The sequence below is a fragment of the Perca flavescens genome, chromosome 8 (genome assembly GCF_004354835.1).
Source record: "Perca flavescens isolate YP-PL-M2 chromosome 8, PFLA_1.0, whole genome shotgun sequence".
Classification (NCBI taxonomy): domain Eukaryota; kingdom Metazoa; phylum Chordata; class Actinopteri; order Perciformes; family Percidae; genus Perca; species Perca flavescens.
In genome coordinates, this window is record NC_041338.1 from 11,213,410 (window position 1) to 11,231,629 (window position 18,220).

The window sequence follows — 18,220 nt, forward strand, 5'->3', positions numbered from 1 at the left end:
TTGTTGCAAGTATGAAGATGGCTTTAATAATCTTATTGCTCTGAAAAACCACAATGATTTAAGAAATATCAGTGATACTTAACATTTATTAATTGATTGTTTATGTGTGCAGACATTACAGGCACCTATTCATGTAAGCAGAGAACAAAATAGTTTGTTCTCTCTTTTATCACTTGGATTATGCAGGTGATGGTGCAGAAACGGGTGAAGTCCTTGTAGATCTCTGGCACTTTGAGGACAGACCGATCCAGCAACTCTCCACTGTTGTCTTTGTATAGTGTGCTCCTATTTAAAACAAATTCATAGACATCAACACATAAGGTATTAGGTGTACATAGCTTTCTTTAACATCATTACTATCTTACCTTACCTTCTCTTCTCTGCTTTGGATGTGTGGACATCACAGTAATTGTCTCTCCTGGGCCTTGTTGTGCACCCTGTGAATTTAAGCAAGAAAGAAATAAGTGTATGTAACATGATTTTACAATTAAATTATTATCAGACTTGCCAACGTACTTGGTTTGTGCCACTAATGCCTGCCCTCTGCACACAGGTGAGTACAGGAAGAACCAATGGGATTTTGCGTTTGGAGTAATGTACTGACTGGAACAAGACAGTAGTGTGGTTGTAGAACACTGGTCCATGCACACGGTGCAGCTCAACAGGGGTACTTCAGCCCCACCTGGAAGAAGGGAAACTGAAACAAAATACTTGTTTTTTTTCTGTTCAATTTGCTTTGTATTGATTTCATAAGGGTAAAAATAAATAACTGCTATTTTAAATAGTGTTTTATTATAGGAGTGGAATTGTACTTACAACTTTCTATACACACACAAACACACACGCACACACACACATATATATATATATATATATATATATATATATATATATATATATATATATATATATATATATATATATATATGAATGTTATTGTTAAAATAATGTTATAAGAATTTAGAACATCTGAAAAACATGCAACAGTGATGTAAAAACTGATACAAACAATCCAGTTTCTTTTGTTTTTCAGTTATATTACAGTTTAGGTTTTACAATTGCCTCTAACATGTCTGAAATTAGCCAAATCCCCAGGAACATGGTTAACCAAACGAGGACAAATTACAAAGTGGGGTCATTAAATACCAGTTGTAAATACACACATACTGTCCGTCATATGTCGTTCAATCTATCTAGCTAGCTAAACTACTGATTTAAAGAAAAGCTATTTGTTTACGGACATCAAGCTTAATTTATGTTACTCACCCTCATAGTTGTGTAGCTACAACTTGATATGTCCCACTTCAAAGCTTTCTCCCGTTTCCTGATGGGTGCAGGTGAAAGACCGTCGACCATTCTGTGCACATTATTGACATATACGAATAATAAAGCGATGGACGGCGGGGTTAAATAAACTTGGGTTACAGACCCATGGTTACAGAGGAGCCAGCTGCAACGGATGTTCTCACGTAAAACGAACGCACCCTCAACGGGGCAGGGATCATTTCATTGGTCAACACTACACCTGGCAGTCTATTGGTTGTGGAATTTTGATAGTGTTGTAACACAGAAAAATCCAAGCGCGCAGGAGAGATCCGAGAGCAGCAGATTTGCAAGCGCGCAGAATCAGGCTGAGTGCAAGGAGAAGGTTCAAAGCTGAGAGCAGGAAATGTCCACAGAACAACATATCTGAGTCTGAGCACAAGCAGAGAAAATCCAAGTGCGAGCATGACCATTTGAGTGTGAGAGCAAGGTTTTGAGGGAAATTATTACAAAATCTGAACGTAATATCAGTGAGAAATGCTCTCAAATTGAAAGAATGCGCTCTTGAATAAAGATAGGAATATAACTCCATATCATATGTTAAGTGGACTTATAAGTCTACTTAACATAGGCTATTTGAGAGCAAGTTAGGCCTACTCCAGTGAAAAACATGTATCTGTGTACTGTGCTTTTTGAAGCTAATTCTATATGAAATATTTTATATAGGCCTAATTTACTTTGCTATGACAGTACTGTAACGTGTGGGTTTGCATCCCTTTAATAATTGGTATTGGCTACGACTCCTAATACTCATTTTTCCGACAAATTTAAAGGCAGCATGGTGCGTCTCTTTGTGGTCACCATAGCAACGAGACGCCATGCGGTAGCTAGTACCATTGGCTAGTACAGCCAGTTTTTCCCCTTCACGGCTCTTTTATCGCATAACTTTGTTTTTAACCTGAATACATCGAGATTTTTGCGCTATTAGTGATACCACAACTGGAGAGCTGCTGCTTCCAAGTTGTGCGGGCAAAATAACAAACAGCAGGGTGACACGAAAAAATAGGTGTGCCGAAAATGCCGTTGCTAGTAACAGACTATTCATGGACACAGACAGACTCGACGGTTTTCATAAGTGTGCCTTTAAAAGGAAGGAAAGTTGAGAAAGTGGACATCGTGTCTACAGAAGAATACCTCAAGGTAAAGTTAGCGTAGCTACACGTTGTTAATTGTATGTCGCTGTCACACGTGACACGCTATTAGCTTTGTCATATCACGTAACGGTAACGTTAGGTAGCTACTCATGAATAAAGAACATAAGGATATAACCATTACTGTAGCTATATAACTAGCTAGGATATAACGTTAGCATTACCTTTCTTGGTCTAACGTTAGTCGTTAGCTATAGACAAAAGATTACATTCTTAATGTCACAGCCATGTCTTTATATTATAATGTGTAGACACATTAAGTTTAAACAAATTTAAGAGCACGATTTTTGAAAGGGAGTTGGGTATACACAATGCACTATACACTATGCAATGTTTTCCACTTTCTTTTCTGCACAGGTGCATTACCCTCCATATCTGTTTGAAGCCTTCCTGTTTGAACCTGTTGATGATGACCGAAGCACAGCTAAGGTTGGAAATGGAGTTGCAGTCATCAGTTTGTCAAAGAGGACCAATAAAGTGTGGGAGCATCTGATGATAACTACAAGTAAGAGCATCTGGCTGACATTGTAGTCATTTTACTCAACCGTAAAACAAGCCATCTATGTTACGAATGTCCCTCATTTTCGGCCGGATGTCCGTCACCTTCCGCTTTCTTTGTGTTGGCATTTCTAAACTCCGGTCGATTTATGAATACTATTTTTAACTGCTCCTCAGATCTCTGCAGCTATCTGTCGAATCAGAGTTTTCTGTTGCACGAGTAAAACCACTTTTGAACGAGCACGTGTTCCACCCAAACAAGTTCCTTCCTGAGGCTATTTTGCAGAGGCACTGTTATTGCGTCCGGTGCTCAGTGCCGTCCAAGACGATTGTGATTGCTTTAAAGAAATGGCAATGAACCAATGAACACGTTTTACTCCTATCCTGGAATGCTGTGTGGACTAGCCAGACCCTCCTCCGCAGCGCTATGAAGGTAGGTCTGGCAATGCGTAGTCTATATCCATATGCATTTTCTGTTTCCTTCCGCTTTCTTTGTGTTGGAATTTTAAATTCGGTGGATTTATGAGGACTATTTTTGACTGCTCCTCAAATCTCTGCATGGTATATTGAGACAGCTAGCTAGACTATCTGTCCAATCTAGGCCTACATTTTTCAACCGATTTTAAATTAATCGTTTTTAAGGGTTTATGATCTGAGTGGAGTAGTAAAATAAACTTTTTGTTTGTCGCCAGTTAATAATTAGGTTAATAACAATCGCAGCTAGACGCATATGAGTGTAGCCTAAATGAACTGAATTACTTACGTGGTGGAAAATAAGCCATTGTTGTCATAAGTAATTGTAAAAACCCAAAACTTGTTTGTTAAGCATGGCTTTGGCTTATTTTCCTTTGCTAATACTTATGGAGCTGTCCCTATATAATAGTTTTTTACATTTGGTGAAAATAAATAATTATTGTTATTACATTTTGAAAAAAAAAATGATTTGAAAATGGATCCGATCTGTGACCGTGAGTTTTGTGATCAGTTGCACGCTTATTTGAGAGGGAAATTATATTGCAAGCCATTCTCTCATTGTTTCATTATTCAAATGTGTGGTATAGTTACATAAGAAATGAATTGATCCAAATGTAGGCAGTTAAAAACATGGCGACCGAATTGTCAGTTTTGGCAACCAAAAGCTGATGCCTGGTTGTCAAGCCTAGCAGCTACTTTAGTTAGTGTTGAGCCCTGATATATGGTATGAATAGTAGTAGTATAATTAATGTATAATCTGGTAAATATATGACAATAAATATGTAAATATATACATGAGTATATTATGGTAGTAATGCAAACATATTATATTAACTATTAACAATAGTATGTATAGTATAATTAGCAATACAATAGTAGTATAATATATTGAATATAACACAATGTTAAATTAAATATTGAGTAGTGAAAAGGGGTGAGAATCAACAGAGGCCCCCCCCAATATACAATCTTAATGCAATTTTAAACGTATTGTGATATTCTGCGATATATAAAAAATGATTACCTCTTTCCCATCTTCAAATTATGTCCTAACACATCCAGTTTATCTAAAAAGATACATTTCTTAATAGAAAAAATAACTCAATTGTACCATCTAGTGGACTAAAAAGGCAAATGATTATATTATTCTAGTACCAATTCTCATGTGCAATTCATATAACTAGTGCAGCTTTTGGAATGGGCCGGTAGCTGCTTGTAGCTTTTTCCATAACCATTGTACTTGAAATAACTTACATAAGGCTCCCAAAGCACTTAATGACCCAACTGTAGGCCTTTACTACTGACTTACTGTGTACTTTTACTTCAGAGGAAAACCTACCAGAAACCAGAAAGTTGCAGATTCAGATTCTACTCACAAAATACCCCCAATTAAAATATGATGCATTAAGCTATCAAGCATTATATTAAAGTTGAAAATATCCACATTGAAGCACATTGTGCTAATTGCGTCTCCTTTTACTTTAACTAAACATTTGAAAGCAGAACTGGCACTGTGCGTTCACAGGCCGTTCTTATATGGCTTAAGTAAAGCACCTCCTGAATGTGTCTTTTTTTGTTTTTATAAAACTCAACCTGTAACACACGTTAGAGGTTCAATCAGTCGCAGTTCGGCTGCAGCTCATGTAAAGAGTTTTCTATGCTGTATCGATTTTTATACCATACACATATAAATGCAAATATGCTTACGGCTTTACCTGATGTGCAAGTTTCTACATTTTGTCCTGTACAAGTTATGGCCTATACAGAACACGAGGATAGGAGCTAAAAACCTTGAAACAGAACTGTTTTGCACAGTTTTTTACGGGTATTGACACTCTGTAATAGTAAGAGTGTTCAGTTTGGCATTGTGGTGTAGCCTTAGTTTGTGAAAGACAGACACAACTAAACTAATAGCAAAAAATGATGATTGTCAATTGCAAAACTGCGTTTCTTGAATGTGCTCCTTTAAAAGAAACACATCCTCTGACCCAATCTCAGCACGGACAAACACTTTTACGGCTTGCCCCGATGAAAACTGGCGAATAAACCGCTCAGCTGACCTGACCACCTTCACTGATGGAAGCTCTTCAGTTTCTTCTGCTGGCAAAGCAGAGGACATCTCAACAACAGACAGGGACACTGTCTCATCCTGTGCCACCACGTTGCCTGAAGTGCTTGGAGAGACACCGGACCATCAGGCAGCGGAAAATGCCCTGAAACTGGCATGCAGTAGGATTGTTATTCCAGCCCCTAAAAAAACACACACACACACACACACACACACACACACACAAAACTTAATGTGAAAGTTTGCTGATTTTCCACCGGCTCTGAGATGATTAGCACCCATCCTCCCTTCATGCCTCCAGTGGAGCTCATCAATCACAAGCCTATTATTATTATTATTATTATTATTATGAAGCATATTTCTGTATATCTGTATCAGTGTTTTTGTGTCCCAATCAGCAGTGGCAGATGGCCGCCCACCAAGAGCCAAAGTCTGTCCGAGGTTTCTGCCTGTGAAAAGGATTTTTTTTTCTCGCCAAATGCTTGCTCGTGGGTATTGTTGTGTCTTTGTAAATTACAGAGTGTGGTCTAGACCTACTCTATCTGTAACGTGTCCTGATATAACTCCTGTTGGGATTTGACACTATAAATGAAATGAAATTGAATTGAATTGTAGCTGGTGTCACAAGTCCGCAGAATGATGCAAAACGCATTGCTAATTACATACTTTCAATTATAAAGCGTATAAATGTAATACTGTATACTGCGTGATATTTCAAGGTTATCATATCATCAAAAATCGTTTATATGAACACAGTGCCATACATACCTTTCTGACACTTGTATGAACTGAAACACTAAAGATAAAATAATTCAAACGGAAACAAAACCGTAGACAGCAAAAAGTCAGAAGAGAAGAGAGCATCATAGGAACTTTTGTTGTCATGAACTTATGAACTCAAATGACAAACCGAAGCTTCATAATTGAAAAAAAACCTCTTTGATCGGTGAAGGGGTGTGCCATCTTTCATCACCAAACTGATCAAGTATTCCTTGCCTCTCAACAAGAACTCTACTCTCTCAGTCCAATTCAAAGAACCCAGGGGAGCTTTGAACTCTTTGGCACGGGGATTGCGGCTGGTCATGTCAAAAAGCCTGTAAATTATCTAAAAGCTAATGTTTGTATTAGCTGAAAGCATCTGATCGTCAGCATACACAACATATGTTCTTTTTCATGTTTCCATTAGTCTCGCATTGCCAGACCTCCCTTCACAGCGCTGCGGAGGAGGGTCTGGCTAGTCCACACAGCAATCCGGGATGGAAGAAAAACGTGCTCTTGTTCATTGGCATTTCTTTAAACCAATCACAATCGTCTTGGGCGGTGCTAAGCGCAGAGCGGAGCCATGGTGCTGCTGCAAAATAGCCTCGGGAAGGAACTTGTTTTTGTGGAACGTGTACGTTCAAAGGTTGTTTTAGTCGTGCAACAGAAAACTCAGATTGGACAGATAGTCTCGGCTAGCTAGCTGTCTCGATTTAACCTGCAGAGATCAGAGGAGCAGCTAACCATAGTCCTCATAAATTGACCGGAGTTTAAAATCGGACGGTAACGTAGTGCGAGCAGCCAGGGATACCTTCATCTTCTGCGAGTCAAAATGAACATGCTTAACTGTTACCTTGTTGGCAGCATGCAGTCCATCTTTAGCTTGAACATCATTCAGATGAACAATGTATTCCCAGTTGATCGGTCCAGTGGTGCTGGTTATCGGACTGTATGCATGCTACATAGTCCCTGCCAGCTTCAACATACATGTAATGGACATGTTTTTTGATGGCCATGGAAGCCAACATGAGAGTCACACATCCATATTTAGCTGGGTCTAACTCTTTTTTTCTTTTCAACATGTCTAACATCATCATCATGTTGGGGCCAGGCTTTGCATCCACAGAACTCATCCACCTTTGTAAAATGAAAAGTTGTTGTCTAATGTTTTTGAACCCGTATTATTTTTATGGTGCAATCTAATTACACTAAGAATACATTTGCAAAGTATGTGGATGTGGGAGGTCAAATAGAAGAGACTCTCTGAGATAGAATATCTGAAATTCAGTTAGCACAGACTAATAAGTAAGTTCCCTTGAAATAATAAGTAGGACGTCTAAGAAAATGTAAAAATATAAGTATTAGATATAAATACAATCAATTTTTTTTTTACCTGCATAGAAGTCAAATCTCTCTTTCAGCTCTTCATTTATGAGGTTCTTCCCCTTCAGATTCTGCAGAAGACGTACTGTGTTCCTTGCCCTCCGTTCTCGTTCGTTCGTTTCTCATCTCTCACGCCAAACGCTCCACCCTAGCCATGGTTTCACTGAGTCTGGCCTTTAGATCAGTGGGAGATGCAGGCAATCCATAGGAGTGGTCGTGGTCCTAGTAGAAAGAAAGATGAAAATGGTTTTGAGTTTATGTATCTCATCACTCACAGTAACAACTGTCTGATGCATAGCTGGCCCGCATTGTTAATCTCATCACCCCTACTTTCCTACTGCCAACATATATGTGTGTGTGTGTGTGTGTGTGTGTGTGTGTGTGTGTGTGTGTGTGTGTGTGCGCGCATCAGGGATGCATATTGAGTATTGAATATTGTGTCTGAAAAGAGTGGCAAGTGAGAGTGTGGCAGGGCAAAGAGAATGAAAGCGCAAGAGGGACACACACAAATGTTCCTTGTTTTTTTTCATTAGTCTTTTTAATCTCATAATTACTTGACGTTTTTGGTCATTTTGTTTTTGTTACTCTCACGCCAACAAAGCATATTAAATTGAAAGAGAGAGAGAGGGAGAGAAAGGTTTATATATGACCAGGGCCATTATGCTCACACCTGTTTGGGGCATAGCTACTAAAAATACTCTCATTAGGCAGAGGTTCAGCCTCTTCGAAATGTGGAGAACAGTCCACTGACAGGCTCTCTTCAGCCGTCATTGAGGCTTGTGTTGTCCTGGTTGCCACTGGCTAACAACTTGAAGGTTTACGTATTTCATAATGTAATACACAATACATCGTTGATTTCTAACATCCAGAAAGAACAAATAAAACATTCTCATTAAGGTTTGACTTACATTATCTACCAAATCCTTTAGCTTACTGTTTGGAGATGAGTCGGGAAGCTGAGGACAGATGGTTAAGCTCCATCTTGAACCCTTACTATTACATTATATGTCATTTAGCTGACACTTTTATCCAAAGCAACTTACAAATATGTCAGAGATCGCACGCCTCTGGAGCAGCTTTGGGTTAGGTGTCTTGCTCAGGGACACATTGGTTGATGTATCGCAGTGGGAGTCAAACCCAGGTCTCCCACACCAAAGGCATGTGTCATATCCACTGCGTCATCACCACCTCAATGCAGAGCACAGAGATGTCACTGGCAGAAAAACCTTCCCTTCTAACTGCTGCTTGCCACTGCCTCCTCAACTTCTAATCTTTTGGGAAACTTTCAACACCAAGGTTCGGTTCTTAAATAGTTAAACAGAGATCAGCAAACTCTCAGCTCAGAAGGGACCACTGGTTTTAAGACATAATTGTTTTGAATGTCCCCTTGACTCGGCTAAAAGTGTCCTATACTTTTACATTCAATTAATCTACCATTATAAGTGAATGTGTTTCAGATGATAAAGAAAAAAAGAAGGAGATCAGAGAAAGGGCTCTGTTGACATACCAGGAAAAGCTTTCTTCAGAGTCCAGATCCAAGGTTGAAAAACAGCATGCAGAGAAAAAATATGCACTAGAGATAATGATGAAGGTACGGCAGTAACATACACCATACTCTACTCATAAATCACATCCCCAAGATGTCCAAAATTGGAAATCTGCTGTGAAATCTAGAAGAACTTATATATAGCATGTTTGACTTGATCTCAGCTTGAAAAGGAGGAAAGAGACAGTATCCAGAAAATGAAGGACAATGAGCGAGAGAAAACCACAGCAGAGTTGGCAGCATGGCAACTGAGACAGAAACAAAAAGCAGAGGAAGAAGCCCAACTCAAACTCCAAAGTCAGAGAGACAATCAAAACAAACGAGCCATGACAGAGAAGAAGTGGACTGAAGGTTCAGTTGGAGGAACTGTCAATCTGGGTAAGTAATTCCCTGTGTGATCAAATTAGCTCTTACACTAATTGGTTTTGGTATGTTAATGAACATATTCTTGCATTTAGACCAAAGAGGCAACAGTGAAGGGAAGAGCAAGAGAAAACAAGCAAACCTGCCTGCTCCAAGACTCACTGGAAACATTCAAGTCACGTTTACCCCACGAATTTTCCCAACAGCTCTCAGGGAATCAAGAGTACCAGAAGAGGAAGACGTAAGAGTTGCCAATTTCCTTTTCTGTCATCTGCAGGGTGTTCAAAAAGATCAAACACTAGGAATCAAGTGTAAAATTGGTTGAACAACAAAAATCCTCTTACTTGATCATACTGTACCTCCAATTGTTTTCACTTTTAAGGTCTTTTACACACTGGGGACATTTTTATTTGTACGATTAATTCACACGCTAATATGTGTTCGAGCTGTTGAATGCAAACATTACGCAACGTAATTGTTTTTTAGAAATAAGGTCGATTTTTTTCTGAGCTTTTGCACCGCAATTAAAGACATCAACCAATCATGTTGTGTTGTTTATGTATGAGGATCATAATACAACAAAAAGGCTGTTGTCCGAACCATAGAATGTATAGACCTCAAACTTTATTTCTCATTTCAACTTTGACAAAGGCAGCGTTTACCAGAGACAATCTTTCTTTTCTCAGCTTTCACAATAAAAAGAGTAGAGTAAAAGGAAACTCAATTAATAGCTGAAAGTAGATATAGTGTTAGCTTTTCCTGCTTCGGCTTGGGAGACAGGGCTGAAGTCTCCGGAGCTAACCCCCGTTACTCCGCTCAGCCGCCGGGGAAACAAGACACGGTACACCTACGGTGCTTTTGAGGAGCTACAGCATTTATTTGTGCTCCAACTGCAGACTCTAGCTACTGTACTGTACTTGATATCTTCACTGTACACGTCAACTCTCCTCTACTCCAATCGCCCTCTCTCGTCCGCTCACACCCAATCTCAAGTCAACGTATGAATAGTTTTGATGTGTATATTTTGCATTGTCGTGTCATTTATTCATCACGCCCCGGTGTGTAACAGTCTATAGTGACGAACAAATGTTTTGAAAAGTTGTGTGAACACATTTTTTTTTTTACAGTTTTTAGTGCCATGGTTAGCATAGCTTAGCCTCTGTCCTGATTGACAGGTTGGTGGGTAGCCACGCTCCTAAAGCATCCTATGCAATCCCATCGGCTTTAAAAAAAAAAAGGACCAAAATTTACAAAATGAACATCATGCTGTATTGAAGAAGACTTGAAAGTAGCAATTGAGGCCATAAACTCATTATGAAAATGTTTACTGAGGTAATAAATCAAGTGAGTAAAAGGGACATTTTCCCATAGACTTAAAAAAAAAACTCACTTCTTTTTGCAACCAGTGGTGTCGCCCCCTGTTGGAAATGAGATTTTTAAATAACTTCCGCGTTGGCTTCACTTTTCAGGCGCAGAAGCTTCTTCCATTATATTTACTGTCTATGGATCCTTCTAGCGTGCGCTAGGGAGGTCGGTTTCGCTGACACGATGTTGCACTTGTTATTACTGTATTAATAAACTGTGTAATGTCTTAACGTTTCGTAGCAGTGAACCCAAGATCACAACAGAAATTAATGAAATTCCAAACTTTTCTACTTGGTACTTATACAAGTGGCTTGTCTTAAGATGAAAAGCCTAAATAAAGATACAGTATGGGGACAGACAGGTGATTGACAGATGATTAATTTTGTGTGATAGTCAATAAATAATTGCAGACAGCAAATGGATATTGGGAAAACTACCACTTAAATGCAATTAACAAATTACACATTTATTTTGCTTTTTAACAGTTTCAGCATAACTTAAAATATACATGGCTTAGTTACATCAACTACTGGTACCAAACATAAGAGCTCATTATTAATACAGATTGATAACAACATATATAATGACATGAACAGATCCATAGGATTATTCCTCGGAAGCCACATGTGTTGTGGATCAGTGATGCAGTGCTAGAGAAACAAGACGAAATAGATCCATTAGTGATTTTAACAGATTTTGTTGTTTTCATTTGCTCCATGTATAAGCAGAGAAATAGAGTCTCTATGCACGGAACAACTCTTTTATGGGTTTAATGAAGACATTTTTAAATGTAGCGTTTGCGTTAAGCTTGAATCCATATGTTTTGTGAGTGGAATTAACACTAAGATTGCACTTTTTATATTTTAACCAACCAGTGGCTCAAAAAACAAGCTGAAGCCAGGCGTGCAGTAAACGCAGATGATAAAGAGCTGAAGGACCTGAAAGAAGAGGAGAGGAACCCTGACTGGTTAAAGGACAAAGGAGAGTAAGTGAAATTAAATCTGCTTTCAAAACTATTTAACAGTACTTCTTTTTTGATCACTAAATCAATGGAATCACTAAATAGACTCTTTCATTCAGCAAATATTTTGCGAGTGGGGACTACCTGAGTGCAGTGAATGCCTACAGCCTGGCTATCCGACTCAACAGAAAGATCCCAGCCCTGTATTCAAACAGGGCTGCTTGTCATCTGAAGTTGAAAAATCTTCACAAGGCCATTGAGGATTCCTCTCAGGTCTGTACTATCTCCATAGTAATAGAGTAAGAGTTGTACATTATCTGTGTTCATCTGTACTCTACTGCATTTTGAAAAATACATTTAATTAAAACTTCACTGTGCACGTTGGTTGTCCTGAAACTTGCAAATAGCAGCAAGAGATAACTGGGTTTATAATACCTGGAGATTCTGTGCAAGGAGAGAGGCAAAATAAGTTGTGTCTGTTCTATACAGTTAATTTCTTCAATAGTAATTATGTTGAAAGTGTTTGATATCATCATGTGTAATATCATAAATACCATGTTAAATATCACTGATTTAGTTTCTACTGTATTACCACCTTTGGCATGAGTTATGTACACACTGTGAATCATTCTGATAGAGAAGCTGCATCCAGCTATTATGTAGAGTTAACATCTGCCCACATGTGTCTCTATAGGCACTTGATCTGTTGACTCCACCAGTTGTTGCCAATGCAGCTGCCAGAGCCAGAGCCCATGTCCGCCGAGGATCTGCTTTCTGCCAGCTACAGCTCTATGCAGAAGGTTTGAACAGCAACTTGAATTTTTTTTTATTTGGCACTGTTACTATATATACCTTTGGACTGTCTTGGTCTCAACGATACACTCACAATAATAAATACTTTTGCCTTGTGTTTAAAGGGTAGTTTTTTTTATTTTTAAACCTGGACCCTATTTCCCCATGCATTGATGTCTAAGGAACTAACAAGACTCTTTGAAATTGGTCCAGTATTGAGCAAGAAAGCTGCAACCCAGTCTGCAATGTAATCCTATGGGGCAATAGGGACTGTCCATTAAAAAGGCTGTTTTTGCTGCTGACAGTATATCAGTGTCAGATTGTTATTCTAAGTGTCTGATGACATTATGGAAAGGATCCCTACAGAGATAGACCTGTTTAAGAATAAGATCCTTTTTGTTTAACCAGAAACAGCCCCGAAATCGCCATCACCAAACTCACCATCTAGATAAACAATACTTTTAGCGTGTGTAGAGCCAGCATGTAAATGGGTGAATTAAGGATTTATTTCAACCAAACCAGAGTGGTGATTGTTTCTGTGGACTTTGAATGACGTGTGTTTACATGATAATGTTTATTTAAATGGAGTCTGGTGGGTTTGGCGATAGCGATTTCGGCGCTGTTTCATGTTAAACAAAAAGGATCTTACTCTTTAACAAAAAGTTCAACCTCTCTAGGGATCCTTTTCATAATGTTGTCAGACGCTTAGAATAATAGTCTGTGCATGTCAGTGGTAAAACCACAGATATAGAACAATTTTATACCTTTAGTAGCCGATTTAGTGAACACAAATTGAAGATGCGCAGTTGCCGTTTAACGTTACATTGAAGCTTGTTTCTCTGCAGCCAAATGTAGTCACTTAGACACAAAAACATAGGAAAATATGGTCCAGGTTTAAAAGATACCCTTTAAAGACATATAGTAGCAACAGAAGCAAACTCAACTGATTTTGTATTCTCAATATGTCCTGAGTAAGGAAATAAAAAGCTCTGAAGAATCCCATTAGGGGAAAGTTTCGAAAAATACCCAAATATAGCCTATTCATACGTCTATTCATTATTTTTCTCACGTGAATAGGGTAAAATTTTTAACCTTTTAGATATCACCATGAAAATGACTGAGTTGATTACTTACATTAAGACAAACAAAATGTATTACAAGTTTTTTGAACTTGTTTGTTAACATGGGCAAACGGTGCATAATGTAATTACGTATGTGCTAATTTGCATAAATAGCACAACAGATCTAAACATTGGGTATAGCCAGGTGAAAATGTCTTGTTGAATCTTGACATATAACAGTAAAAGACTTAATGTTATGGTCTGAATGGAACCCATGAGCATTAATACATAGAGGCAGGAAGAAGTACTTTAAACCAGCCTTAATAATTATTTTTGCAGAGATTGGGTTGGGGCGGTTTCTGGGGGATGAGTCTGAGGGAAGAACAGGAGACAAGGGTAAGAAGAATGCAGAAGACAAAAGGTAGGTCCTGTTCTTCCCTCAGGCTCATCACATTTTTTCCATTTTTCCATTTTTTGTTTGTCTTTATGTAAGTAATCAACTCATTAATTCTCATGGTGATATCTAAAGGTTCAAATTTTTACCCTGTTCACATGAGAAAAAGAATGAATAGGCGTATGAATAGGCTATATTTGGGTCTTTTTCGAAACTTTCCCCTAATGGGATTCTTCAGGGCTTTTTTTTCCTTTCTCAGGACATATTGAGGATACAAAATCAGTTGAGTTTGCTTCTGTTGCAATTTGTTCAACAATACATCACTGTAGCATGTTTTTTCAAAATGATAACTGAATGGCTGAACAGCTGACCATGTCCACCTACTCTGTGCTGTCAGCTGATCTACCTGTGACCTGTTTTCTCAGGGCTACAAGACTACCAAGCTGCTCTAAAGATTTCCCCTCACAACGAAGTGCTGCAGGCAGACACACAGAGAATCAAAGACATTATTCAAGGCACTGACCCTGAGACACAGTGAAACAGAAAATGTACCATACATATTATGTATGGCTGTTTAGTCTTTGTGTTATTTGTCTATTATTCAATGATTTAATAAATGACAACAGAGAACTAAAGGCTACATTATACGTAAACATAAGTCAAATACTATGTTCAATCCCTTTTGTAGTCATTGATATTCAGACTTCAAGTGTTACCTGCTGCTTTATTGGACATGGAAAAGGTATGTCAGCGACAGTCCGGAAAAATTATGAAAAGTGTTGTAGTGTGTTTTACTGACAAATATAATGTAGAGCAGGGATCTTCAACAGGTGGTCCGGGACCCTTAGGCGGTACTCAGAGTCAATGCAGGAGGGCCTCCAAATTATTGTTAATTTTTAAAAAGAATTTCCAAAATTGAAGAGTCTTCACATGACTCCAACATATTATCAACAAATATAAATTCCCACTGCTTAATGGCCTATAGGTAAGTTAGTCACTAAGGCCATCCACAGATACAGTTAACCCTAAGGATTCACTGTGCCACATGTATGTTTAACATTAAAACATGATTTATAAAATCATGCCAACAATTATTAGGCTTTTTTAATAGTTTAATATTCTATGCACTAAAAATTCATGTATAAAGGCTTTATGCCGCCCACATGTGATTGTAGGCTCAGTTTAACATGCAACTTCATTTTATACAATATATGTACTAGGGGGTCCCAGATCCGTCTCTGTTTCAGTTTGCTTAAAAAACGTTGAAGACCCCTGATGTAGAGTGCATGGAAGACACTTGACCAATGTGCTCACAGCAACCTCTTGTGGTCAAATGTTGCAGCTCCTAAAATGAAATACAAATATTTGGATGTTTGTCACCATGTAAATTAATGGAATGATTTTTTTTCCAAAACAAATATTCACATTGCGGCTTTTTCAGTGTCAATATGTAAGTTTACACTGACTCACAGCTTTAGTGCGTAACTTTTTGATATTAATGAATGTCCGTTACATTCTAGCCATTGCAAAATGAGTTGCTACAAAGCTAGGTCAGTCATGAAGGCTTGTATCATGTGGATGTGGCAACAGTTTTTTTGTCATAACTTAGAATTCCTCATGGGGGCAACAGAAACTACGCACTATAGCTTTAAGTGTAGTGCTTTTTGTACATGAAGACTCCTTCAACCTTTTGCGGTTGTATTTTCTGTCAGTTTGAAAATATTGTAAGAGGTGGTACATTTTTCAAATTGCAGCTGACATAAAAAACAAAACTATTCTATTTGAACTTTTGTGTTGGCAGAGTTGGCTCCATCAATCAAAAGTTAATGAACAGCAGTTGTCTGTTCATGTTAAAGTAAAATCCTATTACATTTTCTTTTTTAAAATCTTGATTCACTTTGAGAACATACATGGATACTGACCCAGTCTGAAAATCTGAAAAACAAAATGTTACAAATGAAATTAGTAGGCTTTGATAAATATTCTTGTGAGCAGCTTCACTTAACCTTGTGGAGGGTAAAGTGTCTTGTACAAACTGTGGTTGGAAGTAAATAAGTACATTTACTCAAATACTCTACCTAAGTTCAAATTTGAGGTACCTTACTTCTACTTCACTACATGTCAGAGGGAAAGTTATACTTTACTCATCTACTTTTATATGACAGCTATAGTAACTAATAACTTTTCAGATTAAGATTTGACTAAAAACATACAATACAATACATTGTTATAGACTAAATCAAAGCTGTGGTTTGTAGCTGGGGCACCTTGTCATGTTTCAGATGTGTGCGAGTTGCTGCAGTTCAACTATCTGATTTCCCATCAAAAATCATCCCAAAGAAGTCAAATGATCTAACATTTAATCAAAAAGCAAAGTAGGAAGAAAGTCAAAAAAAATGATCCATTTGTTACAGAACTCAGATTTACCTGGTGGACCCTTTGGAGGGGCCCTGCCCTTAGATTGGGAACCACAGGACCAAACTAACTGTATACAACGTAATTTAGTTCAAACATGCTTCACTTCAAGCTACAACGCTGAAATGCCGCTTACACATTGCTTCAGTATTAAAAATGTATTAATGTTGCATATGAATATATTAGTCACAGAAGCCACATTTCTAAAAATCGGAAGTACTCTTACTTTTGATACTTTTTTATATATTGCTAATATTCTGTGCTTTCACGTACATATGATTTTGAATGCAGGACTTTTACTCGTACAGTAATAGATTTTTTACACAAATGTATTGGTACTTTTTCCAAAGTAAAGAATCTGAATACTTCTTCCACCAAAGGCACATCTGTGTTTGTTGTTGAGGGACAGAAGAAGAATGTCAGCAGATCTAGATGCACATTAGTGTTTGTGGTCACCTTACCTCCCTAATAAGAGGCTTTTGTTAAGTTAACAGACTGACCACTCACTACCCATCCTCACTCTACCCCACTAACTCAATAACACAGTATTTTATGACACTGATTTCAGATTGAAGGGATTTGGAAGTTGCCGCTTTTCTTTGTAAACCCACTTTCTGTGAAGGACCTTTTTTGTTTTGAATCTGAAGTGCAAATTGAGGTCAACTGATCAGACCACACAGTGGGTCAGGACCCAGTGCTGCTGGGTCATGGGAAGGCTGGTGTGAGTCTCCAGATGATTCTGGAAAAGTGGAGGTTTTGTGCTTTATTCTAACCTAACCGCTCTGTTACTAGCCGCTGGTTCAAACGTGCTGTCCCAGCCTTTTTGAATTCCTTTAGCATGACATTATACAGACTCATAACACAATGTAGGTTATGCAACAAAGTATACTAGCTTTAAAATGTGGGTCCACAGAAAAGATTTTTTTGTAAGTCCACTGATCTAAGCAGATCAGAGCGCCAATCCGCACAAACATGTGAGTGTGAGTGTGAAGTAGCACTTGAAGACCTCGACCGCACACCATGCAGTCTGTCAGCGGACACAATTGAAATCTGTAAACACCCCCGCAAAGCCGCTCTTCTTATTTTTTCTTCTACCAATTCTTTTGTTTTTTTTCCTAATCTCCTAATCAAATGTGCCAAGAGCACCCCAAAGAATTACGAATAGTTGAAATTCAGCGTGGAAAGAATGGCATCATTTAGATGCTTTGATTTGTAGTGGAGTTGCATTGTGGCAGGGCAGTTTGAGTGAATGATAGTCAGTGAATGACTTCTCTAGGCGTTTGAAAAGATAAACACAGCTTAGACGAGCGACAGAGTTGAAGTGTTATTATAAAAGATTAATGCAAGTCTTTGAAATGGAGCAAATGGCGATGCACGCTGAGAATTCACTGGACGACTTAGCTGTGGTGTGAAAAGTAGAACATTTTGATTACTTTTTATACTGATAGGTATCTGAAGCAGGAGGCAAAACACAAATATCCTCAAAGGCACAATGCCAAAACATTTTCTTTTTCAATTTATATATATATCATATTTAATTTGTGTTGCATATTTTACCCCATTACTGTCAACCATTTCAATAGCATGTTGTAGGTGTTGTTTCAGTGTACAAGCAGTATCTCATGTCAAAATGCAAGGCTACATTGATATTGTTAGGAAGAAGAAAT

General features: G+C 38.1%; 1 protein-coding gene across 1 annotated transcript; it reads left to right on the forward strand.

Annotated features, from left to right (window-relative positions):
* The first annotated feature begins 2,106 nt into the window (after nt 1-2,106).
* On the forward strand, nt 2,107-14,773 carry dnaaf4 (dynein axonemal assembly factor 4). Its single transcript, XM_028584178.1, has 9 exons — nt 2,107-2,463; nt 2,832-2,979; nt 9,114-9,247; nt 9,367-9,580; nt 9,661-9,806; nt 11,806-11,915; nt 12,011-12,164; nt 12,586-12,691; nt 14,564-14,773. The coding sequence occupies exons 1-9, from the start codon at nt 2,341-2,343 to the stop codon at nt 14,674-14,676; spliced, it is 1,248 nt and encodes a 415-aa protein (XP_028439979.1). The 5' UTR covers nt 2,107-2,340; the 3' UTR covers nt 14,677-14,773.
* The last annotated feature ends 3,447 nt before the right edge of the window (nt 14,774-18,220 follow it).

Excerpts from the sequence above, each read along its gene's own strand:
- dnaaf4 (XM_028584178.1), top strand. The coding sequence starts at position 2,341 with ATGCCGTTGCTAGTAACAGACTATTCATGGACACAGACAGACTCGACG. Across the intron at positions 9,248-9,366 it reads CACTAGAGATAATGATGAAG|CTTGAAAAGGAGGAAAGAGA; the intron begins GTACGGCAGTAA and ends ACTTGATCTCAG. Across the intron at positions 12,692-14,563 it reads GCTACAGCTCTATGCAGAAG|GGCTACAAGACTACCAAGCT; the intron begins GTTTGAACAGCA and ends CTGTTTTCTCAG.